We start from the raw sequence: 22,152 nt of genomic DNA, 5'->3' as shown, positions 1-22,152 counted from the left end.
AATGGATGATTTTTTTTTACTGGCCAGCAACTGTGTAACTCAGCGGCTGATCTGACAATAAAATGTGTCCAAAAGAAAAAATCCATATAAATCAAGCTTATTTACCAAAAGTGGAAAAGAAGTTTGAATTGTAGGTTTTAACATAGTCACCTGAGTTATTTTTTGATACTGAGAGTACACAGTTTGGAATGTGAAGCATTCCTCTCTGTCAGATCATGAAAAAGGAGAAGAAGAAGAGCTCTCTTTGTATTTTTGGAGGCACTGTTGACCTGTGTTAGGATTGACAGATGATGAATTATTACATCACAGAATTGAAAAAATTAAAGGAAAGTTGGGGAAGGTACTTGAGGAGAATACTTAAGAACACTGAAACATTCTTGCTGCTGTCAATTTCATATCTGTGAGTAAACAAATTTTATATTTTAGTGAAAATGTTTGTGGGTTGTAAAAGAAATTAACAAAACAAACCCCTCTGTCATCATGAATACCTGAAGGTAAGATGTTCATCACATACAGTAAAGCTGCTGTTGTATTTTACCACCATGCTGCCCTCTGCTGTCCATCAATTAAAGGTTTTCCCCCTCACTCCCATTCCTCCTCCTCATCGCCATCCTGTTACCTTGACCTGATAAAACTATACTTAGTGTGAGTTCAAAACCAGGACAGAAAAAGCGAAAAAAGTAATTATTTCCGTGTTTGATGTTGGACAGCCCAGTTATTAATTTTTTCCAGTGCATATTTCAAAGAGGCCTCCAGACACCTTACCCTTTGGGTTTTCCCTTTAAAGCTAAAGGAGTGTTTCACTAATTGGCTAGAAGTAGTCCACTTCAATTAGAACATGGTACACACAGCTTTGGCCAAATGTTTACAAAGATCTTACCAGCAGACACACACACACACACACACACACACACACACACACACACACACACACACACACACACACACACACACACACACACACACACAAACAAAGGTAAAACGTGTAATGACAAGGCTTTGCTTTGCTTTATTACCATAAAAGGTATGTGACTAGTTTTTAGCGGTTTTGACCTGCACGTGGCTTACAGTGAGACCAAGAAAAAAACAAACCAAAATAAAAAATTCAAAAAGATACAAACACAGCACCAATGGGGTGTGATAGTTTCACAAAGCTTTGCATTGCTGACATTAATTTGAAAGAAACATCTTACAGAAATATCAAAACAACAAATATTTGAGATGCTTTAAACCAGCCATGCATACTTGTAGTTTGTATGACAAGACAACTACCCTGACCACTACTGATGATAAAACAACAAGTATGATAAAAGTAACAATTTATTTTCTACTAAAGAATTGGAGAATGAGTTGACTATTCTTGCTCTGATCTTTTGTTTCCATCTTGTGGTGAAACGCTGTAATTGACTCTCTGCAGGACTCCTGCAGAGTCACATGACTCAAAGAGGGTCGCCACTATGGTGAAAAACTAAAAGACAAAACAAAATCATACACTCTTTACACCATCAGATGAAGATTTTTTTTTTTTTTTTTAAAGCCTGGCTCATGCTACAGGATTCTAGTGCTGATTTGGGCCAGAGGCACTTAGATCTTACACTCTTTTCAATTTAAAGGGGCTGTGAGGAGTTTGAATGTGATCTTTAAAAAGTCTCCCTTTTAGACATACGCCTGATCATAACCCACACTTTAAAATGAGATTATCAGCACCAATATTGCTGGTTACATTTTTTTTAAATTTGGTACTTCTTAGCTTCCAGTTCAGGTCGACCAGGACTGGATTGATTTACGGCACATCTAGGTCTCTATGACAACACCACGCCGGCTGACGAAGTTTAGTAGTGAGAAGAGATATAACACAGAAATCTGTGTTTTTCTCTGTTAAAAACGATTTTTGTGATTAATTTTGTAGTGATGGTGGACACTGGAGCCTAACTGTCAGACAGAAAAAGAACAGAGGAGCAGAAGAAAGCTAAATGGGAGAGCATTACAGCCTGAGCTAAATGCTAATTAGCCTTTAGCTCGGGCTGTACCACTCTATAACACAGGGGCTAGACTGTTTGTGATAATGTTCATTCCAACCCACTGTCAGCAGTTCAAACTTGAGAGTTTATCAATAAAATGAAGAGTGAGGTTACGTTAGCTCTGCTTGGTAGATGACCGTCAGGACACAGCTAACCAGGGTTTATACATTACAGACATGATTTCAGAGCACCGGGCTGTCAGCTGAGCTAAATATAGACAGCTACAAAACTACACAAACTGACAGTGTTTACTTGTTGTCAGGTTAGCCTATAGATATGTTAGAGCATGATCGCTGACGACCTTGCTAACATATAGCCAGCTTGATGTCAGGTTTCAAACCGTAGCACTATGTAACTGTACTGATAAATACCTTACCTTGCTGTACCTTGCTTGTATCCAGTAAAAAGTTGTCTTGAACAAAGAAAATGTGTTTTGATCCAATCTCCATTTAAGTCCAAAACACACACACACACACACACTCCTCACTAAAAGTAATTTACAACATTGAAGATTACAGGCCACAAGGGGGCGAGGGAGTGCAATTAAAACAGATCCTCCTCATAGCATCTGTAAGTGTTATGAGGAGAAACTTTTTTCCTCAAACTGAAAGTCAGGTGGGTATCCTGTTTTAGGTGGTGATAAACCACACAAAAAAGGAGACCACAACTTCTGCTGAACTTTGCTTGAAAAGTTTTCTCAGGGTATGCTCTGTACATCATGCACAGGACAGGATAGTGAGTATGTTTAAGCATGCAAATCTCTTAAACAAACAAGCTTGTTGTTATGTGTAGCTCATTTTTAGTTGCTGTTATCCATATCTGGGTTCATTTGTTTGTCAGATGTACCTTTGGACCTTGCAATTAAACACGACATCATTCCTATTTTATTTTTTTTATTTATTTTTTGGAAGGAATTGTTTTTAAAAAGTGTCACATATATAAAGTTATAAGTATTATTACACAACCAAATGGGTTCAATCACTCAGATCAACTACAAGAAAGCAGGACTGTAACAGAACCTGTGATGATGACACTGCTGTCTGGACAAGTGAATGCCTTACCTTTCTACTGGGTAAAAAGCATGGGCTGTCAATAATAAGAATGATAATAATAATAAGAAGAGCCCCTATACTGGATGTCTGGAGCCCTTTAAGTTGCACTAATGCATTTACAACATGAGGTCAGACTTCCAGAATACTTCTACTAAAACCTTTCTTAAGGATGTCAGAAAAAAAGAGAAGTTTGCTTACAGGCGTACTGAGTTCAGGATGTACCAGGGATTACAGATTATGTTTCTAATGCATGCGAAGTCTGACAAAACACATCAACTATTTGTTCCTGTAAAGTGCTACATAAGCAAGAACAAGTCTGTTTGAACTCTACAGCGAGATTGGAGAATGATCCCGAGGCTAGTGATGGAGGTTATGATGTCATCTAAGGCTGATGCCACATTAATAGGTCAACAACAAACATGTATTGCAGAGCTATTGCACACACAACTTTCATAAAAGCCATATTGAACTGAAAGGTTATGTTTTGGTCAGTGTCCACACTTCCATCTGAAACAGTTGTCAGTCACAATAAGTCTGAAAAAAAGCTCTGAAAAGCATCATGTAAAGATTTGTGCTGGTCTCTGTTTAAACTGTAGGTTATGATTTTATTTGGAGGAAAATTGGTGTGGTTTTGTTCTTGATTTAAGTAACTCCAGATTGTCACACCTTATTTCCCCAGCTATCTAAGTTCACATTGATGCTACAAGGCTGGTAATTTGTATTAATGTTTAACTACAAATAAAATTGAGCAAAGCCTTGAAATACCATTTACTCTGGTGTGCTGACAAAGGACACAAGTCTTTTGGTAGAGATAAGATACAGCAAACATGGAGGTGTTTTGTAACTTTATATCAACAGCCAGGAGATCGTTGGATTTTTTTTTTTGCACTTCTGGAAGTCAGTGAGGCTGTGGCTTATCAAAAGGTAATCATAAAATGTATTTAAATGGGGAAGAGGAGGCTGAAAGATACCAACAGAGTACATGTGCGCTATAAAGTAATAATAGGCTGACATTAGGGAAATCAGATTGAATTGAATACATTGGATAAAAGAAACTTCTTCATATAATATGATGACATTGCACAGCAAACTGTAGTTCCTTCTGCACTTTTATTACTTAAAATAGTTAAGTACAAAGGATGAGGTGCTTTTCAAATGCTCAATGACTTAACACTGTACAACAGTGTCACATAAGACAAACCACACAGCAAGACACAACTAAGAGCCAAATAAATAAATAAAGTCTTATATTACAACTCATTCAAAAGCTTTTTAAAACAAGTTTAAACCTGAGTAGCAAACCAGAAGTAATGGCTGCAAGTACTTTAAAGTTTTATTTACAGAGTGTGATGGTCGAGTTTCAAGATGATGAAAAAGAAAGAAGGTCCTGTGGTCAGTTTCCAACATCGACTGTTGCACCTTGACATCAAACAAGTTCACAAGCTTCGGTGTTGCTACCACTCCAGTGCATCAACAACCTAGAGCATTATGGGGGGAAAGACTGAGCCAAACCATTAACCACAACTGGGTCACTTTTCCTGTCTTTAAAGTTTGTGTGTAGCCACGGCACTTTTCAGCCAGTTTCTGCGCTGAGTTACTGTCTCACAGTTCCAGGAAATTTAAGTCAGACTTAAAAGCTAATGAAGCAGTAAAGGAGATGTCATAGTAAAACAAAACTCTTCTGTTTTAAAGACACAATAGACATGGAAACTTAAAAAGAGGAGGTCCAGTTCTGAAGAATTTAAAGCAAAAAGACTAAAATAACAATAAAAATGAAAATGATCATGATAATGTAAAAATAAATAAACACCCAAGCAACTTTTAAGTGCACTTTGTGGATAAGGTTAATATTTTGACAGACAGTTCAAACAAATGATACTCTGTTCACAGAACAAAATTAATTCTCACCATCTTTTTTGCAGCGTGTGCTGAGGCAGTAAAAAGGTTAAAACATTTCTTTTGGGTCTCTTAAATTCTTCCCCAGAGTTAGGCAGCATACAGACATAAGCAACAAGAGGTTTCACTGGCTTGTCATGCACTTGAATCTGTTTTTGAAGTAGAAGATTTCATTCTGTAGGTTCTTGTTAGAGTGAGCGGATGTGTAGCGGAATTTGTCGTACGCCTTTTGTATCTCTGTTTTAGTCCAGGGTAGTTTGATCTTCGACGCATGGTTTACGATGATGTCGCTACAGGAGCCGATGTGGAGGGAGCCCAAAGCATCGATGAAGAACTCTGCAGAGTCAACAGAAAAGTGTGATTCAAAAAGCTTTTCTTTTCTCTAAGCTTTTCAACGTAAGTGAGGTAATTAATGTCATAGTCAAACACCAGATAGATAGTATTCATGTTTGAGTGACTCACCCAGGTGACCCTGGCGTGCTAAGCGAGGATTGAAGCCAACCTGCTGTAGCTTGTCCGTCCTCCCCATGAAGAAGTTGATGATAGCATCAGCGACCACACAGTTTGGATAACCATTGATAACATGATGGTAGCCTTTTCTGATGTGTAAACAGTTGCCCTCCTCTCCACCTTCCTCTACTGAGATGGTGTGACGATATGTGGCAGTGTAACCGGTTACCTCTTTGACTGCACCTCCAATCTAAAGACAGCAAGACAGAGAGTTTCCTTAACCCTTTGAACACTTAAAAATGAGTTTGTTGATGGAAACAATGAGTTTGTTGATGGAGAATGTGTAATCTGTTTCACGCAGATAAGCTGAAAATAAAACAGATGTCTGACACTTAGATTCCTGCACTTTTCAACACATCCTGTCTAGATTGCAAAAAGGTCAGCAGGTGAGCAGCAACACAAAAACTTCTCACTGTCACAATGAAGGAAAGATATGGTTCTTTAATGGCCATTATAATTTGACGAAAAAACCTAATGTGTCCTCAACTCTTTAAAGGCACAACTATTCTTAAAAGAAAAGGGAACTCCTCACAAAAGCATCAGGCTTTGTTTTTCTTAATCTGAAATGGGATTGGGGGAATGGGGGTTGAAAACTGTATTTTTTCCAGAAAACTGTATTTGAAATAAAAACTTGAAAGACTCTAATTTAAAGTGCTGAATTTTAAAATTACATGTCTTTACAGCTGTTCTCACTTCATAAACACAAAGTAAAACAAGTTTTCTTTCTTTCTTTTTTTTTTTTTTTTTTAGGAAGGACTGTCCTTTTAGACTGAAGATGAGTCACATTCACCTGACCAGTCCAGGAAACTGCCTAATTTCAGTATAATAAAAACCAAAAGAGATGTCTGAATTGTTTGAAAGGAGAGAAAAAAATCAGTCATTTCGGTAAGAAATGGGTAAAATTGTGTTACTCAATTGGCACATAAAAAAGCAATTCAGGTTCCATTTTTGTGTATTAATGTCATTACATAAGACATTTTTCTGGACTTTTCCAGTGAATGTGGCTCATTGTCAGTGTACTTTGTAAAGACACAGACACTTTCTTGGGTTTCAGTTTTCATTTTTGCCGTGCTGGTATTATACGGGAGCCCTAAGTTATCAACATAGTTCCACTTCCAAGAGGAAAATGTAGAGTTAAAAAAATGATATTGAGAGTTTTTGATACCTGACCTTGATTAGCTTGTTTCTTTAGCTGAATGCAGTGGCCAGTTACTGAAGGCAAATTTCCAAACTAAACTCAAAAGTTGAAAATATCAAAAATCTAACAAAACGCAACTGCAGACGGAAGCAGAAGAAACTTCTCTGTACTTATCCCAACTACCATGGACTCATCACTTTAAGGTACATTTTCAGTAAGTATATGAGGGACCTACGTTTCTACACTGAGGTAGTATTCATTTAGGTTTGGAAAAGATGCTGAATGTAAACAAAATAGGAATGGATGTGATAGCCATAAATGTTTCGAGGCACATGATGCGAAGTGAATGATATATACAATATCTGATGGAGTTTCACAGGGAGTTTTCTGGTCTCCGGTTTGTATGTCTGGCAGAACTGCCCTGATATCTTGCTCTGACGTCATACAGGCTGCTGTCATCAACTCTTAACAAGATGATTTAGGTAAAAGTCGTCCGTTGTGTCATCTGCAGAAAAATTCTGATTTCTGCTCCTCTGCACCGGAATGCACAAACGTTCTCACCCACAGAATATTTCTCAGTCATGAAATTCCCATCAAACAGAAACAGGACAACGAAGAAGACGATCAGTTAATAATATTGGTTGGATCACTAACCTCCACCATTCACATGGTCAGGTTTTCTGTTTGGTTTAACTCCTCTCTCGAGACCAACTAAAAATAGTACTTGATCAGCTAAAACAAACTGAACTCACCAGATTGAGACATTTTTACCCTTTTTTTAACATGACAGATGATTTTTGTTCTTCATTGCATTCATATGCATGGAAATCCCTTGGGGAGCCAGATGGAGCTTATGAGTGGTTTACTAAAACCAGCAAAGCCTTCCCCCCAAAAAAAGGCTGCAGAAACATACGACCAGCCAAGAACGCAAAGAATCAGGACAGAGAGCAAGACGAACAGCCAGCGGTGTCCAACTCAGTCCTGCTCTCTACCATGGAGAGAAGTGGGAGTATGCAGGAAGAACCACTTAGATGGCTGTTAACACTTTAAGTTACAGTTAGAGCAGTGCGGATCCTGGCTCCCATGGACAATGGCGATGACATAAAAACATAAGGAGGAGGTGGAAAACTTCGGAGAGTAAAATGGATCATTACAATGCATTTTGAGATAGGGTCCATGTAAGTAATCATTTTAACTCATTGCATGTTTGTAGTTGTTCGTTTCTCCAGTTGAATTTTTGTAGATCTATCATCACTTGGATAATGGAGGCAGGGTTTTCACATTTCTCCATTTTTGTGCCACATATATCATTACAACATGTGATGCCATGACAGAGTGCCCTTTCCCCCCACTGTTAAACCCCCACTGCAGACCTGACATCATTCAAGTCCATCAAGGTTCAAGTGCCCCGAGTGGGACTTGGTACAAGGTCATCCTGTATGAAGTGATGTCTGTAGATTATAAACTTTATAGACTCATCAAGAAGTTTTCAGTTTCTCACCATATCCAGGGTAGTCCTCTCCAGGATATCCACCATCTTTTCCAGCTTGGTGTTAGATGTGAAGATGAAATCATCATCGGCCCAGAGTACATACTTGGTGGTCACTTGAGACACTGCCAGGTTTCTCCCAGCAAACCATCCCTGAAGAAAGGAGGATCACACAATATAAACCATGCTGTTTATGGGATTGACTGGTTGACATTGATCAAAGGTGGGAACCTCTGTACCTTTCCAAATGGCATGATGTAATGCTCGATGTAAGGCCCAGTCACTGGCTGGGGGTCTACACTATCATCTGCAACCACTATAGTGACAGTGGGATAATACTGTCGAATGCTGGCGATGAGCTCTTTGAGTTTGTCATAGCGCAGGAAGGTCTTGGTGGCAATGGTAACAAGAGCACTAATGTTATACTCTATATGGGAAGAAAAAAAAAACATGTTTAGACTGTTGTTGTCTCAAGATGTGTCCAGTAACTTTTTTCACATCAGAAGTCTAATAAAGTATAACAGGATTACTGTCAAACCTTTCTGAGAGCCGTGGTTGTAAAGTGTCGGGACTGTCCCATGTCCTACTTTGATGGTGAAAAACGCCTGGTGACCTGAAGTTGAAAATTCAACTGCACAACAAAACAAAAGGTAAATCAAGGTTCAAGATCTTTGACAGATGAAGAAAAGTACATGTAACTCTCATACCAAACTCAAACTGCAAGATTTTCACTTTTTCATGTAAATACATTCATTCCTCTAAAAACTGTCTGGAAACGCTATATTTTAGCTCCATTTAGGGAGTATTGCTAAAAAAAAAAAGGGTGCCAAGCAGAATTACAGTTTGAAAGTAACATTATTTATGGTTTTAACTCATTAAGAACTATTGTTCATTGGTCTGGGCTGCAGGGTGGCGCAATGGTTAGCGCTGCAGCTTCACAGTAAAAAGATCACTGGTTCAATTCACAGCTTGGCTGGTGGGCCTTTCCATGTGGAGTTTGCATGTTCTGTCTCCGGGTACTCCAGCTTCTTCCCACAGTCCAAAAACATGCTCACCAGGTTAACTGAACACTCTAAATTGTCCGTAGGTGTGAGTGTGTGAGTGAATGGTTGTCTGTGTGTCAGCCAGTGATGTCAGTAACGCGTTACTCTGTTTTTACTGCTTTTTTCAGTAACGAGTAATCTAACGCGTTACAATTCCCAAACCGGTAATCAGATTAAAGTTACTTATCAGAAATCACTGTGCGTTACTTTTGTTTTAATTTTTCGGTTTGACTCTTACCTGGAGGAAAGGTGAGTCCTGTCTTTCACTGTACCTCTCTCTTTAACCCCCTCTATTCCAAGAGCTGAACCCTCTGTCTAGCACAAATCCATCCGTTGAGGAGCAGAGCAACATAACGTAGGCTACAACGATACACCCGGTGGCAAGCAGGGGCGTGCCCAGACTTTTTAGACTGGGGTGCCCCGAGCAGGGTACTGAGGATTATGTGAGCCCACACTCCAGCAACATTTATTTTTGCTTATTGTACAGGATCAGCTTTAACAAAGAATGAAACTAAAATAAAGGATTTAAAAAGAAAATAATTTAAATCCAAAATTTAACTGAAACAGTGCTGTAGTGTACCAAAAATAGTGCTGTAAAAGCTTTCAGTTGTATTTAAAATTCAAAATGTATAAAATTATTATTTTTGTTTTTAATTAAGTAAATGTTTTACAACTACCAATGTTACTTTCAAGCAAAACATATTGACTCATATTAATATTCATTTTAATTGCTTGTGCAATTTTTGCCAAATTATGCAGCTGGAAGTGTTGTCAGCAGCTGCTGAAAGTAACTAATAAGTAATAAGTAACATATAATAACCTTTAAAATTAAGTTGTCAGTAAAGTAACTGAGTTACTTTTTAAAGCTAAGTAATCAGTAATCAGTAATCAGTAATCGAATACTTTTTCAATGTAACTGTGACAACACTGGTGTCAGCCTTGTGATTGACTGGCAACCAGTCCAGGGTGTACCCTGCCTCTCGCCCAATGGCAGCTGGGATAGGCTCCAGCCACCCAAATCCCTGAACAGGATAAGCGGTTCAGAAAATGAATGAATGAATTAATGTTCTTTGGTCTCTCTTTAAACGGCTGCATCAAGTTTTCCAATCTTTACTCGGCAAAAGTTGGAGGATTGCTCTGATGGAAGTGGATTTAAAAATGAAATTATGTAACTGATTGTTTTTGTTTCAAACTCAACACCTGGACAGGTATTTTAGCTTAGTTTAAGATGAATATGATCGGTTCCAATTTAATTTCTGCATTATCTGTGCAAGCATCTTAGTAAAAATGATTCTCTAAGCAAGAATGTTCTTCCTTTGTGATCAACGACAAACCATTTTTTAAAACAATGTATATTTTTAAAATATTTATCGATTGTTGTTTCTGCCTTAACTTTTCAATGGTATTCTTGGTTGCCACATCTGATTGACAAACTTGCAGTGAGACTGATGAGTGCTGACATTAAAAAACACTTTCTATTCATTCATTCATTTTCTAAACTGCTTATCCTGCTCAGGGTCGCGGGTGGCTGGAGCAGTCAATCACAGGGCTGACACAGACAGACAGATAACCATTCACACACACACTCACACCTATGGGCAATTTAGAGTGTTCAATTAACCTGGTGAGCATGTTTTTGGACTGTGAGAGGTAGCCAGAGTACCCACGCATACACGACTGCCACCATGCAGCCCAAACACTGTCTATGTCATATTTAAATAATATAAACACTATAAATTACATTTTACTCCAGGGAACTTTTGTTAGATACTCTTATCTGCTTGAGTTTGATGTTTAATTTATAAACAACAGAGGCAGGTCAAAGCAGGTCAAATTTCCTAGTATCTTTTAAGATAATGTAAACTAAGGAAATATATCAAACTTGTACAAAAAGCAAGTCACTGTGAGGGCTGTTATACTTCTGTTCTCTCCAGTTTTACATTCATACAATGAGCAGCTTTGTGGCTTTGCTGTAAGACTCATGTAGGAGGCTTTTTCCGGGGTTGGGGTTTTTTGAAAGTAGAGCATAGTTGTCATTTCTTCAGTAATGTAGGCATTATGTGGGATGGAAACGACACTGCTGAATCTTATTGTAAACTACTTCTTAGATTATTATCTCTCCACTTGAGCCAACACTTCCTTAACTCAAAGAATAAAAAGATGTACACACTCGTATCTGCTGTCCTGGGGTGGAACACTGTGTTTGTGTACGTGACAAACTGCAGCTGTCTGTTCAGACTGGAAAGGACAGGACTTGATAGAACCATGTGCTTCTCTGCCGCTCCTTTCACAGTGACCCTGTCGACTGAAGCTGCTATGTCAAAAGTCCCCAGTGTCGCCGTGAGATAAACCTGTCAGACCATTTGCAGGAGAAAATAAACATAAAATCAACTACAAAATTTGACATGATGGCAGAAAGTCATTGCAATAACAACTGAGAGATGAAAATTACCGAATGGTTAGATTTCTTTTCTTCTTTGAGCCCAAGACCTGAAGGAAAAAAAGGTAATCATGAAAAGAACAACGTTAATATAAATGACCAACTTTTTAAGCAACAGCACCAAAAAGGGTCAATAATGTGATGTTACAGATGTTACTGATGTTTGCTTCTCTGATATAATGTTTGATATGCTGTTACCAGGAATGATGATGGTTTTGAGGGGTTGCACCTTCACACCCTGGGTTGGATACTGAAGAGGACTCTGGGCCTCAGCGACAACCAGCACCTCTGAGGGGTCAAAAGACCTTTGGAAACAGGAGTATGTTGGGTGAGAACATATGTCTCTTGTTCACTTTGAAAAAATAATCAGCTTCATAGACTGACCCAGCTAACACAACAATTCCCAAAGCCCAATAAAAAGACTCCACTGTGACTTCTGTGTAAAGAAAACTACAACAAGCTGCTTTGGTTCTCATTGAGTCTTGTCAGGCATCCTTCTATGAAAATGGTATACACACAAAAAGAAAGAAGAAGAAGAAGAAAACCCATATTCATCAACACCAGCACCAACAGCTTCAATTAATAATGGCATAGTTTATTACTCTGGATACCTGGCTGTTACTGTAGCCCTGGATTCCTAACAGGGTCCAAAGTACAGATATGATAAAAATTTTGATGGCAGTTTATCCCTAGTATGACCTTGGAAGATAAAACCAACTCTAAGTAAAAAATCAGACAACCCGGAAACACCAGTTTGGCATCTACCCCCCTGGGCAGCAGAGATGTGTCCAAAGTCAGACAAACCAAGAGCAAAGTGAGCTGCAGTTTTAAAATCCTGATTTGACACTATGCAAATCCATCTCTACTTTGTAATTGTAACCTAATTCTTTTCACCACATTATAGTTTATACCAAAGTTATAAAAGTTTTGGATTTGTTATTTTTGTTTAGTTTTAGTTAGTTTTGGCATTTTTTTTCCATTACAGTTTAGTTTTAATTAGTTTTAGAGCAGGCATTCTAGTTTTTATTCAGTTTTGATTTTTGCAGCAAGGCTTAGTTTTAGTTTAGTTTCAGTTTAGTTTTAGTTTTTTCATACCCTATCAACCAGGTGCAGGATTCAAAAAGGTCAGAGTAAATATTTTGTAAAACTGTTTATTTTTAAGTGCAACATAGTGCTCACTGCTTAGTTAATGCTGATACTGAACTGTTGGCTGCTGCCTTAAACACCAGAAAATAATAAAAACTTAATAAAAAATGTAAACATAAATTATGTAAAAAATTATGTTAACATACATTACATAAAAAATAATATAAACAAAAATTATATAAAAAATATACTATGAGCTTAAATAATAAGAAACTTGGACTCAAATACAATTAGTCAGACTCACATGAAACTCAACTATTACAGATGCTCTGATTCATTGCTCCACTACGTTTTGTCACAGCACAGAGCACAGCCAGTCAGTGCAGTAGACAAGCAAGTCCCAGTACGTTGATATGATGGTGCTGTACGGCGCTGACAACTGCCCGAAACTGTTGTAAAACTGGTTGGGAAAATGTGTTCATTAATTAATTTAAATCCTAAAGGCTATTAATATTGTCAAAAACAATAACGAAGGACATTTTGTCTATAATTTTGGTTAGTTTCAGTTAGTTTTGTGAACACAAGATACAGTTTTAGTTTACTTATCGTTTTTGTTTTCTTTTCTAGTTTTTATTAGTTTGAGTTAACTGCAATGTATTTTAAAATTTATTTATTTTTTTGTTTTGTTTTAGTTAACTTTTATAACCTTGGTTTATACAGAGGCTTTCTCACTTTCATCGAACATACAAGGACGTAATGTAAAATTGCTCTTTTTTTTGTTACCCTACCCAGGTAGGCTCTACGCTGTCATGATAGGTCAATAAAAATAAAATATGTTGGAATTGAAATATGCCTCTCAACAGATTTTAGTCTCCAAGACAATCACTCTTAGTGCCTTTATGTATAAAATTCTGTGTGGTATGCTTCATCAGTGAACTGAAGGAAACAGACGACTGATTTATTCATCTACTGAATAAATCCCTAATTTGATTAGTTGAGTTGTCTCAGTTGCATCTGCGTGTAACAAAATATCTGCTCTGGGGGCAGCTTTTTTGGAAAAGTGTGAAACAATTGTCTGCTTTCAGGTTTATAACAAATCTACCTTTAAATGAGGGAATTTCTTTGCTCACGTTCTGACTCAAGACATGAAAGTCTCAGACGCAAAGGGGCAGTGTGTACGTGCAGTGGGAGAACAAAGCGCCTGTTACATAGGGAACAATGCTTTAACGTCACATGGTAACTCCTACAGTTCATACAAACCCACTTATTCTATAGTAGTCCCAGCCAAACCTGTTTTACAACAGGATGTTTGTGTACTCTTCCTGCATGAAATCCAGTTTGCCTGTGTCTGTCTGTTGCATGTCCTAAAACCGCCTCTCCCTCTCTTCTCCTTTATCTTTCCCTCCAGTTTCAATTTGTATCTTTTTTCTGTTGTTAATACAGTATAAACATTGTCACACAGTGTTGAAGACAAGGCTTCATGCTTCCATGCAAGTAAGCTCTGATGTAAATAACACCAGTACGTGTATCCACCAACAGGACTTTGTGTATCAGTAGTGTAAGAACGCATGCAACTATTAATGCATTGAGGTGTTTAGAGAGGGAAGAAATGATTCACCTGGTGTTAAACATTATGACTCAAAAAAACTATTGCAAACTGAGGTCAAACTTTCTCATGTTTTCTTTCACGCCATGAGAAAGATGATGATGATGGAAGATGCACGATTAAACGTGAGTATTTACTGGCAGTAAGATGTGTCAGTGGTTAATCTTTACCTCCTCTGAAAGCTCCTGTACTCCTGAGCTCTGTTGTGCTTTACACCCTCTGGGTCAGGTTGAGACTCTAAGAAAGCCACACCAAGGTCATGGGCCCACACACGAGGCCACAGCAGATTGGAGAAGGGCAAGTGGACAGTCTCCTTATCGGCCACACACATACATGTATTCTGAGCTAGGCGTCTGTGTCAGGAAACAAAATGGAACAAGGTGAGTAGTTTGGGACAGAAGCAGAAATAGACAACATGACAGACAGAAAAAATGATTGCATACCCTGCCACATCCTCCTTTATGTGGTAGGGAATATCACGGTAGGCACTGGCAATGTTTCTGATTTTCCCATTGAGGTGTGAATCTATTGGACCCAGCTCTTTCGGCCAGATGTCGACTCTGGAGCTGCTCCCAGGACTCCAAACATGACATAGAGCCATCAGCAGGAACCCAACGAGCAGAATGAGTCCACAACACCTCTTATAGCTTGCACGCATCTAAAGAAAGGTAAGAGTCAAAATTTCATCAGCGTATTCAGCAAGCAAGTCAACATGTTTCCTTTTGTGTTCAACTTTACAGAAAGAAAAAAAGATTCCCCTTTGAGCAAGAGACACAGCTATTCAAGAGTGATACCTCAGCAAGAATAATAATAAAATAAGTAAATCTAAAAATAGATAAATAAATAAAATAATTAGTTAATATTGATAAATAATAATAACAATAATAATAATAATAATAATAATAATAATAATAATAATAATAATAATAATAATAATAATAATAATGACAATAACAATAATAATAATAATAAAACTTCATTATTTATTTATTTATATAGCACTTTTCAATACAATTAACAAAGCTTTGCAATAAACTGTATAAACAGACTTTTTGCGAAAAAAAAAAAAAAAAACTGGCAGAGTCTGTAATAAATTTCATTTCAACTGAATTAATTTGACTTGAATCTATTTGTTGGTTTTATTCTTTTGAATCGTGTGTGTGTGTGTGTGTGTGTGTGTGTGTGTGTGTGTGTGTGTGTGTGTGTGTGTGTGTGTGTGTGTGTGTATGTTTATACACACACACACACTTAAAAGAGGTTATAGGAATCTTAAAATTAATCCTAAAAGCAATGAGCAGCCAGGGTAAATCAGCTATATGTGATATGGGCACATTCTGGTGTTAGTTAAAAGCCAAACTGCTGCACTTGGAACAGTTTGTTGACAGCGGATTATGTTCTAGGCAAGATATGAGTAGAGGAAATAACAGAAAAACAGTCAAAACTGATTCAAAAATTATACCTTGGTTCTTTTGCAGTAGGTCAGACATATTTGGAGAGAGCATCCAGATTGTTAATAATAAGCTCTCTCTTTACTGGGGGCTGAAAGAACTATTTCAGTTTGGGTTTCATTAAGTTTAAAAAAGTTGTCAGATATCCATGATTTAATTTTGGCTCAACAGTTCGAGAGATTGGATTTTGGGTTGTCCCTCATGTTTAATTGGGATGTAAAGTTGTGTGTCATCAGCTTAGCAGTGAAAGTGGACATTTTTCTTGTGAATAATATTGCAGAGGGGGGCATTTGAATAGAAAATAGAGCAGGACCCAAAACTGAACCCTGTGAAAGCCCTTGTAAAGATACACTGAAGAAGAAAGTAACCCTGCTCTTGACACAGCAAGCGACAGATTGTTCAGGTAAGACTTGAACCATTCCAGGACCACTTTACTTAGTCTAGCCCACTTTTCCAGCCTTTCAATCAGTATGCTGTGATCTATCGTAACAAATGCAACAGTTAAGTCCAGGAGGGCCAGAAATGAGCCGCTTTGGTAAAAGAAGGTCACAGCAGTTTTAGTGCTGTGGAGAGATCTAAGACCTGACTGGAACTCTTCAAATAAATAGTTTTCTGTTATATGTGTATTTAATTGTTCAAAACACCTTTTCCAGAATCTTAGATAAAAGCGAGGTAAGGAGGTCAGAGAATTTAGAGATCGATAAAGTTTCTTCGTAGCAGCCATTTTGTGCCGTTATTAAGAAGAAACAGAACACAAAAAGTTTGGCTCTAATTGTTCAATACATAGTGATATATTTAACTTTTATTTTGGGATTTGGACCTGTATCACATGCAAGGTTAATTCTGCTTTGCTGAAGTGCTGTTATTATTGATTTTAAGGTTTTTCTACTTGTTTTTAAATGACTTAATGATCATTGGCCGTCTTATCTCTTAGAACTGCTTTGACCTTACAAACCTTCACAGACCATGCGCTTCTCTGGCAGCTGGTCACAGGACACACACTCACAGTGAGGCGACTTTCCACTATTACAGCCCCCACCTGTGACCTCAGGGCCTCTGTGTTTCTGTTAGTAGCTTAGGTTTCTTTTTTCATACTTATTTATATCAACCTTCATTATTTCATAGTCTGTGTCTTAGTTATATTTTAGTTTCGACATGTTTTTATCCTTTTATCATTTTTAGGACTCCAGTGTTTCCTCTGCGGAGCTCTCAGCACCGGGAGCAGTGGTCGGCTGTGGTGTAGGGGCCTGTCACATTGGCTTTTGCTAGAGGTTGGTGTTTGCAACACCTCTCCTCTGGGCCTGAAATAAGACATAGATGAGATTTTTCTTTTAAAATACCCAATGTGTGAACAAGATTTGACAAATTGTTCCACAGACTCAGTTTGAATGATACTAATGTAAGGGACATGGTTTTGATGTAGGTGGAGAAAATAAATCAGTCCAAACACGCTCTGGGTCTTTCTCATAATTTTAGCGTCTTCTACCCAACAAAAACAGCCAATACTCCACTCTCCTGTCTCTGTCCACTCTCCCCTTTCCTCTTCTTCCTCTCACTCAGACCCCTCCTGTCTCCACGGCACCCACTAGGTGGTCAGATTATTAAAAGTTATTAAACATTACTGTTAACCCTTTAAATGGGAAACATAATAAACATGCTTCTTAAACTTTCTTCAATATCCACTTTTTACAAGTTGTTTTTGCCAAGTTGTTTATAAAGCATTGTGATATTTCTAGCCTCTCTGAATTATCAAACTTAAACAAGCATCCTTATCCTGCTCTGATCTTGTAACTTCTTCCCAGCAATGCAGAGTTAAAGCAGGTCACTGTGCTATCATTATAGATCAGCGTTGTGGGCAGGTTAGTAAACTATCATGAGAGTGGAAGCTTGTTTTGCGTGTTTTGCATTTTTGTTGAGTGTCAACATCTTCGTGTGCACCTGTCTCTAATCCACATTATTGTTCTAATGTCTTTTAGCAGAGGCCCATGAACAATTTGCTTCATCTGTACAAGAAAGTATCTTCAAGATTTACTCATTACACATTCATGATTCCACAAAATAAAATACAGTCAGAGTAAAAATCTGAATTTTGTTTCATTTTGGTTTACAAAGTTAGAAAAGCCTGAAGTTGCCAAAACACAATTTACAGTTTCATCCTCATATTAAGGAATAGAGCGTGTTAAATAAATATTGGTATCAGATCAAATGGGTATTGACTGATATAAAAGCCCTGGTGGTATTGGTAATCTGATTTATTAAGTGGGATTGACACATCCCTGATCTGGTCAAGTCAAGATTTCAAGCCAAAAGCTGTTGTAACTCTTCTCTTGACCCAAACTACATACCTCTTGTCTATCCTTATCACAGCACTCAGAGTGAATCTGCTTTTTCTTAAATTACCAGGCTCTGTTTCTTACATTCAGAAAGTAATTTCAAAATAAACTTTCATTTCACTGGAAACTTCAAAATAAGAGCATGCCAATGGGTAACATAACCAAATTTACTCACCAATAATATCACGCAAGTTCATTAAACATTAGCTACTTCAAAGGTCAGTTCACACAGACTAAACTGAACAAGTTCATCTAGTTCTTCTTACTTTATGCCTTAGAAAAATACATAGATAAAAGAAAACAAAGAAATGAACTGGCTGACATTCATTTTTTTCTACGGTTGCTGTGGTTAGACAAATTTTAAGATTAGATTTTAAGATCCAACTTTAGCATCCAAACACACACAGAAAAATCCTCTGGAAAAAAACAAACCAAAAAAAAAAAACCCCTACAAAATAAAAAAAAAAAAAACCCAAAGGAAGCACTGAACGAACACAAGAAGTGAATTATCCTTGGTTCTCAAAAGTAACATCTCTTAACCACACAGGTTTTTGGTCCCATCTGCCCTGGTTTACTCATAAAACTCCCCAGCTAGTGTGAAAACACACAGCAGCCCTTCACACTTTTTAACCACACAAAGATCTCAGTTCAACTGTCAGAAATAAACAGTGGAAACAACGTAACACGTTCAGGGTTTTATGTTTCCACTGACCCTAACCCTAACCCTAACCCGTAAATATGGAGTTGATGGCCCGTTGACTGTCCAGTCTCTATATTTCAGGAGTGAGAGCTTGGTTCATATTGCCAACAGTAAGTCAAACTTGTTCCCAGTCAGCGTTGGACTCTGCCAGGGCTGCCCTTTGTCACTGATTCTGTTCATTACTTTTAAGGACAGTATTTCTAGGTGCAGTCAAGTGGTGGAGGGAGTCAGGTTCGGGGGTCTCAGGATCCCATCTCTGCTTTTTTTTTTTTGCAGATGATGTGGTCCTGTTGGCCTCATTGAACACTGGCCTCCAGTTCCCACTGGGACGGTTTACAGCCTAGTGTGAAGCAGCCAGGATGAAGATTATCAGGGTTGCCCACTCCAGGTTGGGAGAGAGTCTTTGCCCCACCGGAGGAGTTCAAGTATCTCGGGGTCTTGTTCACGAGTGAGGGGAAAATGGAGCGAAAGATTGACAGACGGATCGGGGCATCGTCGGCAGTGAAGCGGATGCTATACCTGTCTGTTGTGGTGAAGAGAGAGCTGAGCCAGAAGGCAAGGCTCTCAATTTACCTGTCAATCTACATTACAACCCTTACCTATGGCATCGAGTTGTGGGTAGTGACTGAAAGGACAAGATCGCAGACACAAGCAGCTGAAATATAATTTCTCCGCAGGCTGTCTGGGCTCAGCTCTAAGGATAGGGTTTGGAGCTCTGACATCTGGGAGAGGCTTGGAGTAGAGCCTCTGCTCCTCTGCATCGAGAGGAGCCAGGAGAGGTGGTTCTGGCATCTGGTGAGAATGCCTTCTGGACGCCTCCCTGGGGAGGTGTTTCAGGCATGTCCAACCGGGAGTAGACCCAGGGACACAGCGGAGACCAGGCTCAGGACTAGCCTGGGAACACCTTGGTATCCCCCCAGAGGAGCTGGTGGAAGTGGCCGGGGACAGGGACCATTGGTCTTCGCTAATGGTGCTGCTGCCCCTGCTGCCCCTGTGACTCTGCAGGTTAAAAAAAATATGCAGACCTATGGTGTGGGCTAATCCATTTAAATGCTGAAATATAAACCATCATGATCAAATTTCAACTCATTTGCTTTTGTAAAACTAGGAACAGACATGAGATACAAGCTTTGGAAGACCAATTATGCAGCAGTCTCACTAACATCATATCTCAATCGTACAGTCACATCAGGGGGTCTAGTCTTGTCTGCACATGCAGGAAAGAGAATCAGACTTCTGGCTGAGAACGTCTCACTCACAAGAGGCAGCAACGTTCTAAAGATAATGGCAGAGATGGCTGCAGCTGTGGCTCTTTAAGTTATTATTTAACTATGTGCCACAGTGTTTGTTTGTTGTTTGAGCCAGACTGTATGAGCACAGTGACCCTTAATTATCATGGTCATTTACTTCCTCTTCCACCTAAACCCCCAGGCCTGCCGGGCCCAATCCAACCATCAGGTTATCACAGCAATCACGTTATCTGTGTGAATTGAGCTTCACTTTGATTGAGCTGTGCTCTATTTTTGGTCCATACAAGCTGCTTAAATGCATTCAAATAGTCTGATCTCTTGCTGACTCGGCTCATAGTCTGATTTCTGAAGCTGCATGTCAACATTCTTAGTATTCTGTCACACTACCCTCCCAAAAAATCACTTTTGTTTTTGTGTTTTTCTTCTTTTACGCTGCTGATACTTCTATGATCGTGTGTAATAATAATTAACCAGTTGTTAAAAATTCAAGTTTGTGTTCCACTTTCAGACCATTTTACAGCCTTAACAACAAAATACGTGCGGCTTGTTCTAGTCTCAGTGGGTAAAGGGTTAGAGCATGCTCCAGTCAAATCCACTTCATTTGTTTAACAGCATGTTCCCTGTGCTTAAAGTAGGCTGAATGGTTTGATGTGCCTCTTTCACTAATCAAAGATGAATGGATATAACAGGTATGCAATCTAGCTGTCATGTCCATTTCATACAAAAACCCACTTATCTGGAGGATTGCTTTCTTTGACATTAATTTCAGTACTTTTTGAAATCCAGTCTTTGGTTGGACCAGGGCCAATTTCCCTTTCATCCTAACGTTGTCTGAGAACACTCAGACCACTTAGTGGATTATTATGATAGATTGCATTTAAAATCTAAATTGGTCCCACATCAGAAGAAAAAGATCAGTACATCTCCACCGTGACGCACAGCAGCGCCTTCATTTATCTGAATCTACGGACACACTGACGGGATCAATGAAAATGTAACATGATTATGTCAAGGGTAGAGGAGGAGAAAAGATCACCCATCCTTTGACCCACCATGAACTACCCTGCACAACATGAACTTATGCCCCACTGTTTCTTGACGAGCAGAGCTTGACACGCCTAATAGGAAGCTTCTGTCCATCTGAATGGCGCATCCTGTTACATATGAAAATTATAACGCCACTGTACTCAGTCCGGATCTGTCGGTACACAACACAAACGGATTCAGCTCATCAAATTAAAGTCATGCACATGGATGTAAACATGGGAAAGGATCTTTCTCTAACACCCTTAATGTTGGACAAAGTGGCCAAGAAAACGTCACTTGCGTGCGTGGTTTGCGAGAGATAACAGCTGCGCAGCAATGTGCACCTTTGTGATAAGTGTGGCCGATCACTGATCTCTTTTAATTTCTCCTGAAGGGTGTTTTCTCACCAGTATAGTAGCAGAAATTAGTCCAGAGAATAATGAGTTAACTTTTAGTTTGATATTTATCATAGAGAGATAAACGATACCACAGAGTTACAGCCCAAATACAGAAACGCTGACTGATAAAAGGTGTAAAATAATAATAATAAAAAAATAAACTTACTTTCGTTGTTTTCTTGTTGTTACGCCTCTGCTATGAAGCCCTGGTCTAACCCAATGAACCGCCCGGTTGACACAGATGTGCTCATGCTCTGCTCGTGGTACAGGGGCTGGGTGCGGCGGCTCCGTGCCACACCTCTTGTACCATGCGTTATTGTGCTGCAAGTTGCCTTCTTTGCATAGACAGCGAGAGAAAGCAATTGGGATTCCCGGCTTTGTATTTTAAGTGAAAGGCTACAGCTCAGTCAGCTCTTCCTGTTGCTGCGTAATGCTGCGTCCTCAATTGCTCCCCTCTCCCCATACGTTTACACGTTCAAACATGATGGGAAGTAATGCGGATGCATGCATACTGACACAGCTTTAGTGGGACAATTTTTGACGTAAACAGTGGTAGCGTGGCATACTTAAAAAACTCAGAAAACCTCAAATGTGAATCCCTCTCGAATCATATTTAGTGGGTTTGCCTCTTTTTTTTTTTTTAAATGTATGTTTATTCAGAAAATAAAGACATCAATTAAGCTTATCGTCTTGATGATCATCACCATCTATTCTAT

At 38.7% G+C, this 22,152-nt stretch overlaps 1 protein-coding gene across 1 annotated transcript; it reads right to left on the bottom strand.

The window, feature by feature from the left end:
- Positions 1-4,220: 4,220 nt before the first annotated feature.
- b4galnt1a (beta-1,4-N-acetyl-galactosaminyl transferase 1a) lies at positions 4,221-21,862 on the bottom strand. Its single transcript, XM_074681755.1, has 11 exons — positions 21,603-21,862; positions 14,725-14,939; positions 14,452-14,634; positions 11,788-11,894; positions 11,602-11,639; positions 11,320-11,500; positions 8,645-8,737; positions 8,346-8,533; positions 8,119-8,259; positions 5,432-5,669; positions 4,221-5,305 (listed from the first exon to the last, which is right to left on the bottom strand). Exons 2-11 carry the CDS (start codon positions 14,937-14,939, stop codon positions 5,094-5,096), a joined length of 1,596 nt encoding a protein of 531 aa, XP_074537856.1. The 5' UTR covers positions 21,603-21,862; the 3' UTR covers positions 4,221-5,093.
- Positions 21,863-22,152: the final 290 nt, after the last annotated feature.

This window comes from Halichoeres trimaculatus, unplaced genomic scaffold (assembly GCF_033239565.1).
Source record: "Halichoeres trimaculatus isolate MK-OKI-2021-1 unplaced genomic scaffold, fHalTri1.1 fHalTri1_scaffold_11, whole genome shotgun sequence".
In the NCBI taxonomy this organism is placed as follows: Eukaryota; Metazoa; Chordata; class Actinopteri; order Labriformes; family Labridae; genus Halichoeres; species Halichoeres trimaculatus.
Note: the sequence above shows the minus strand (reverse complement) of the source record. Positions and strands in the feature narration are given on the sequence as shown.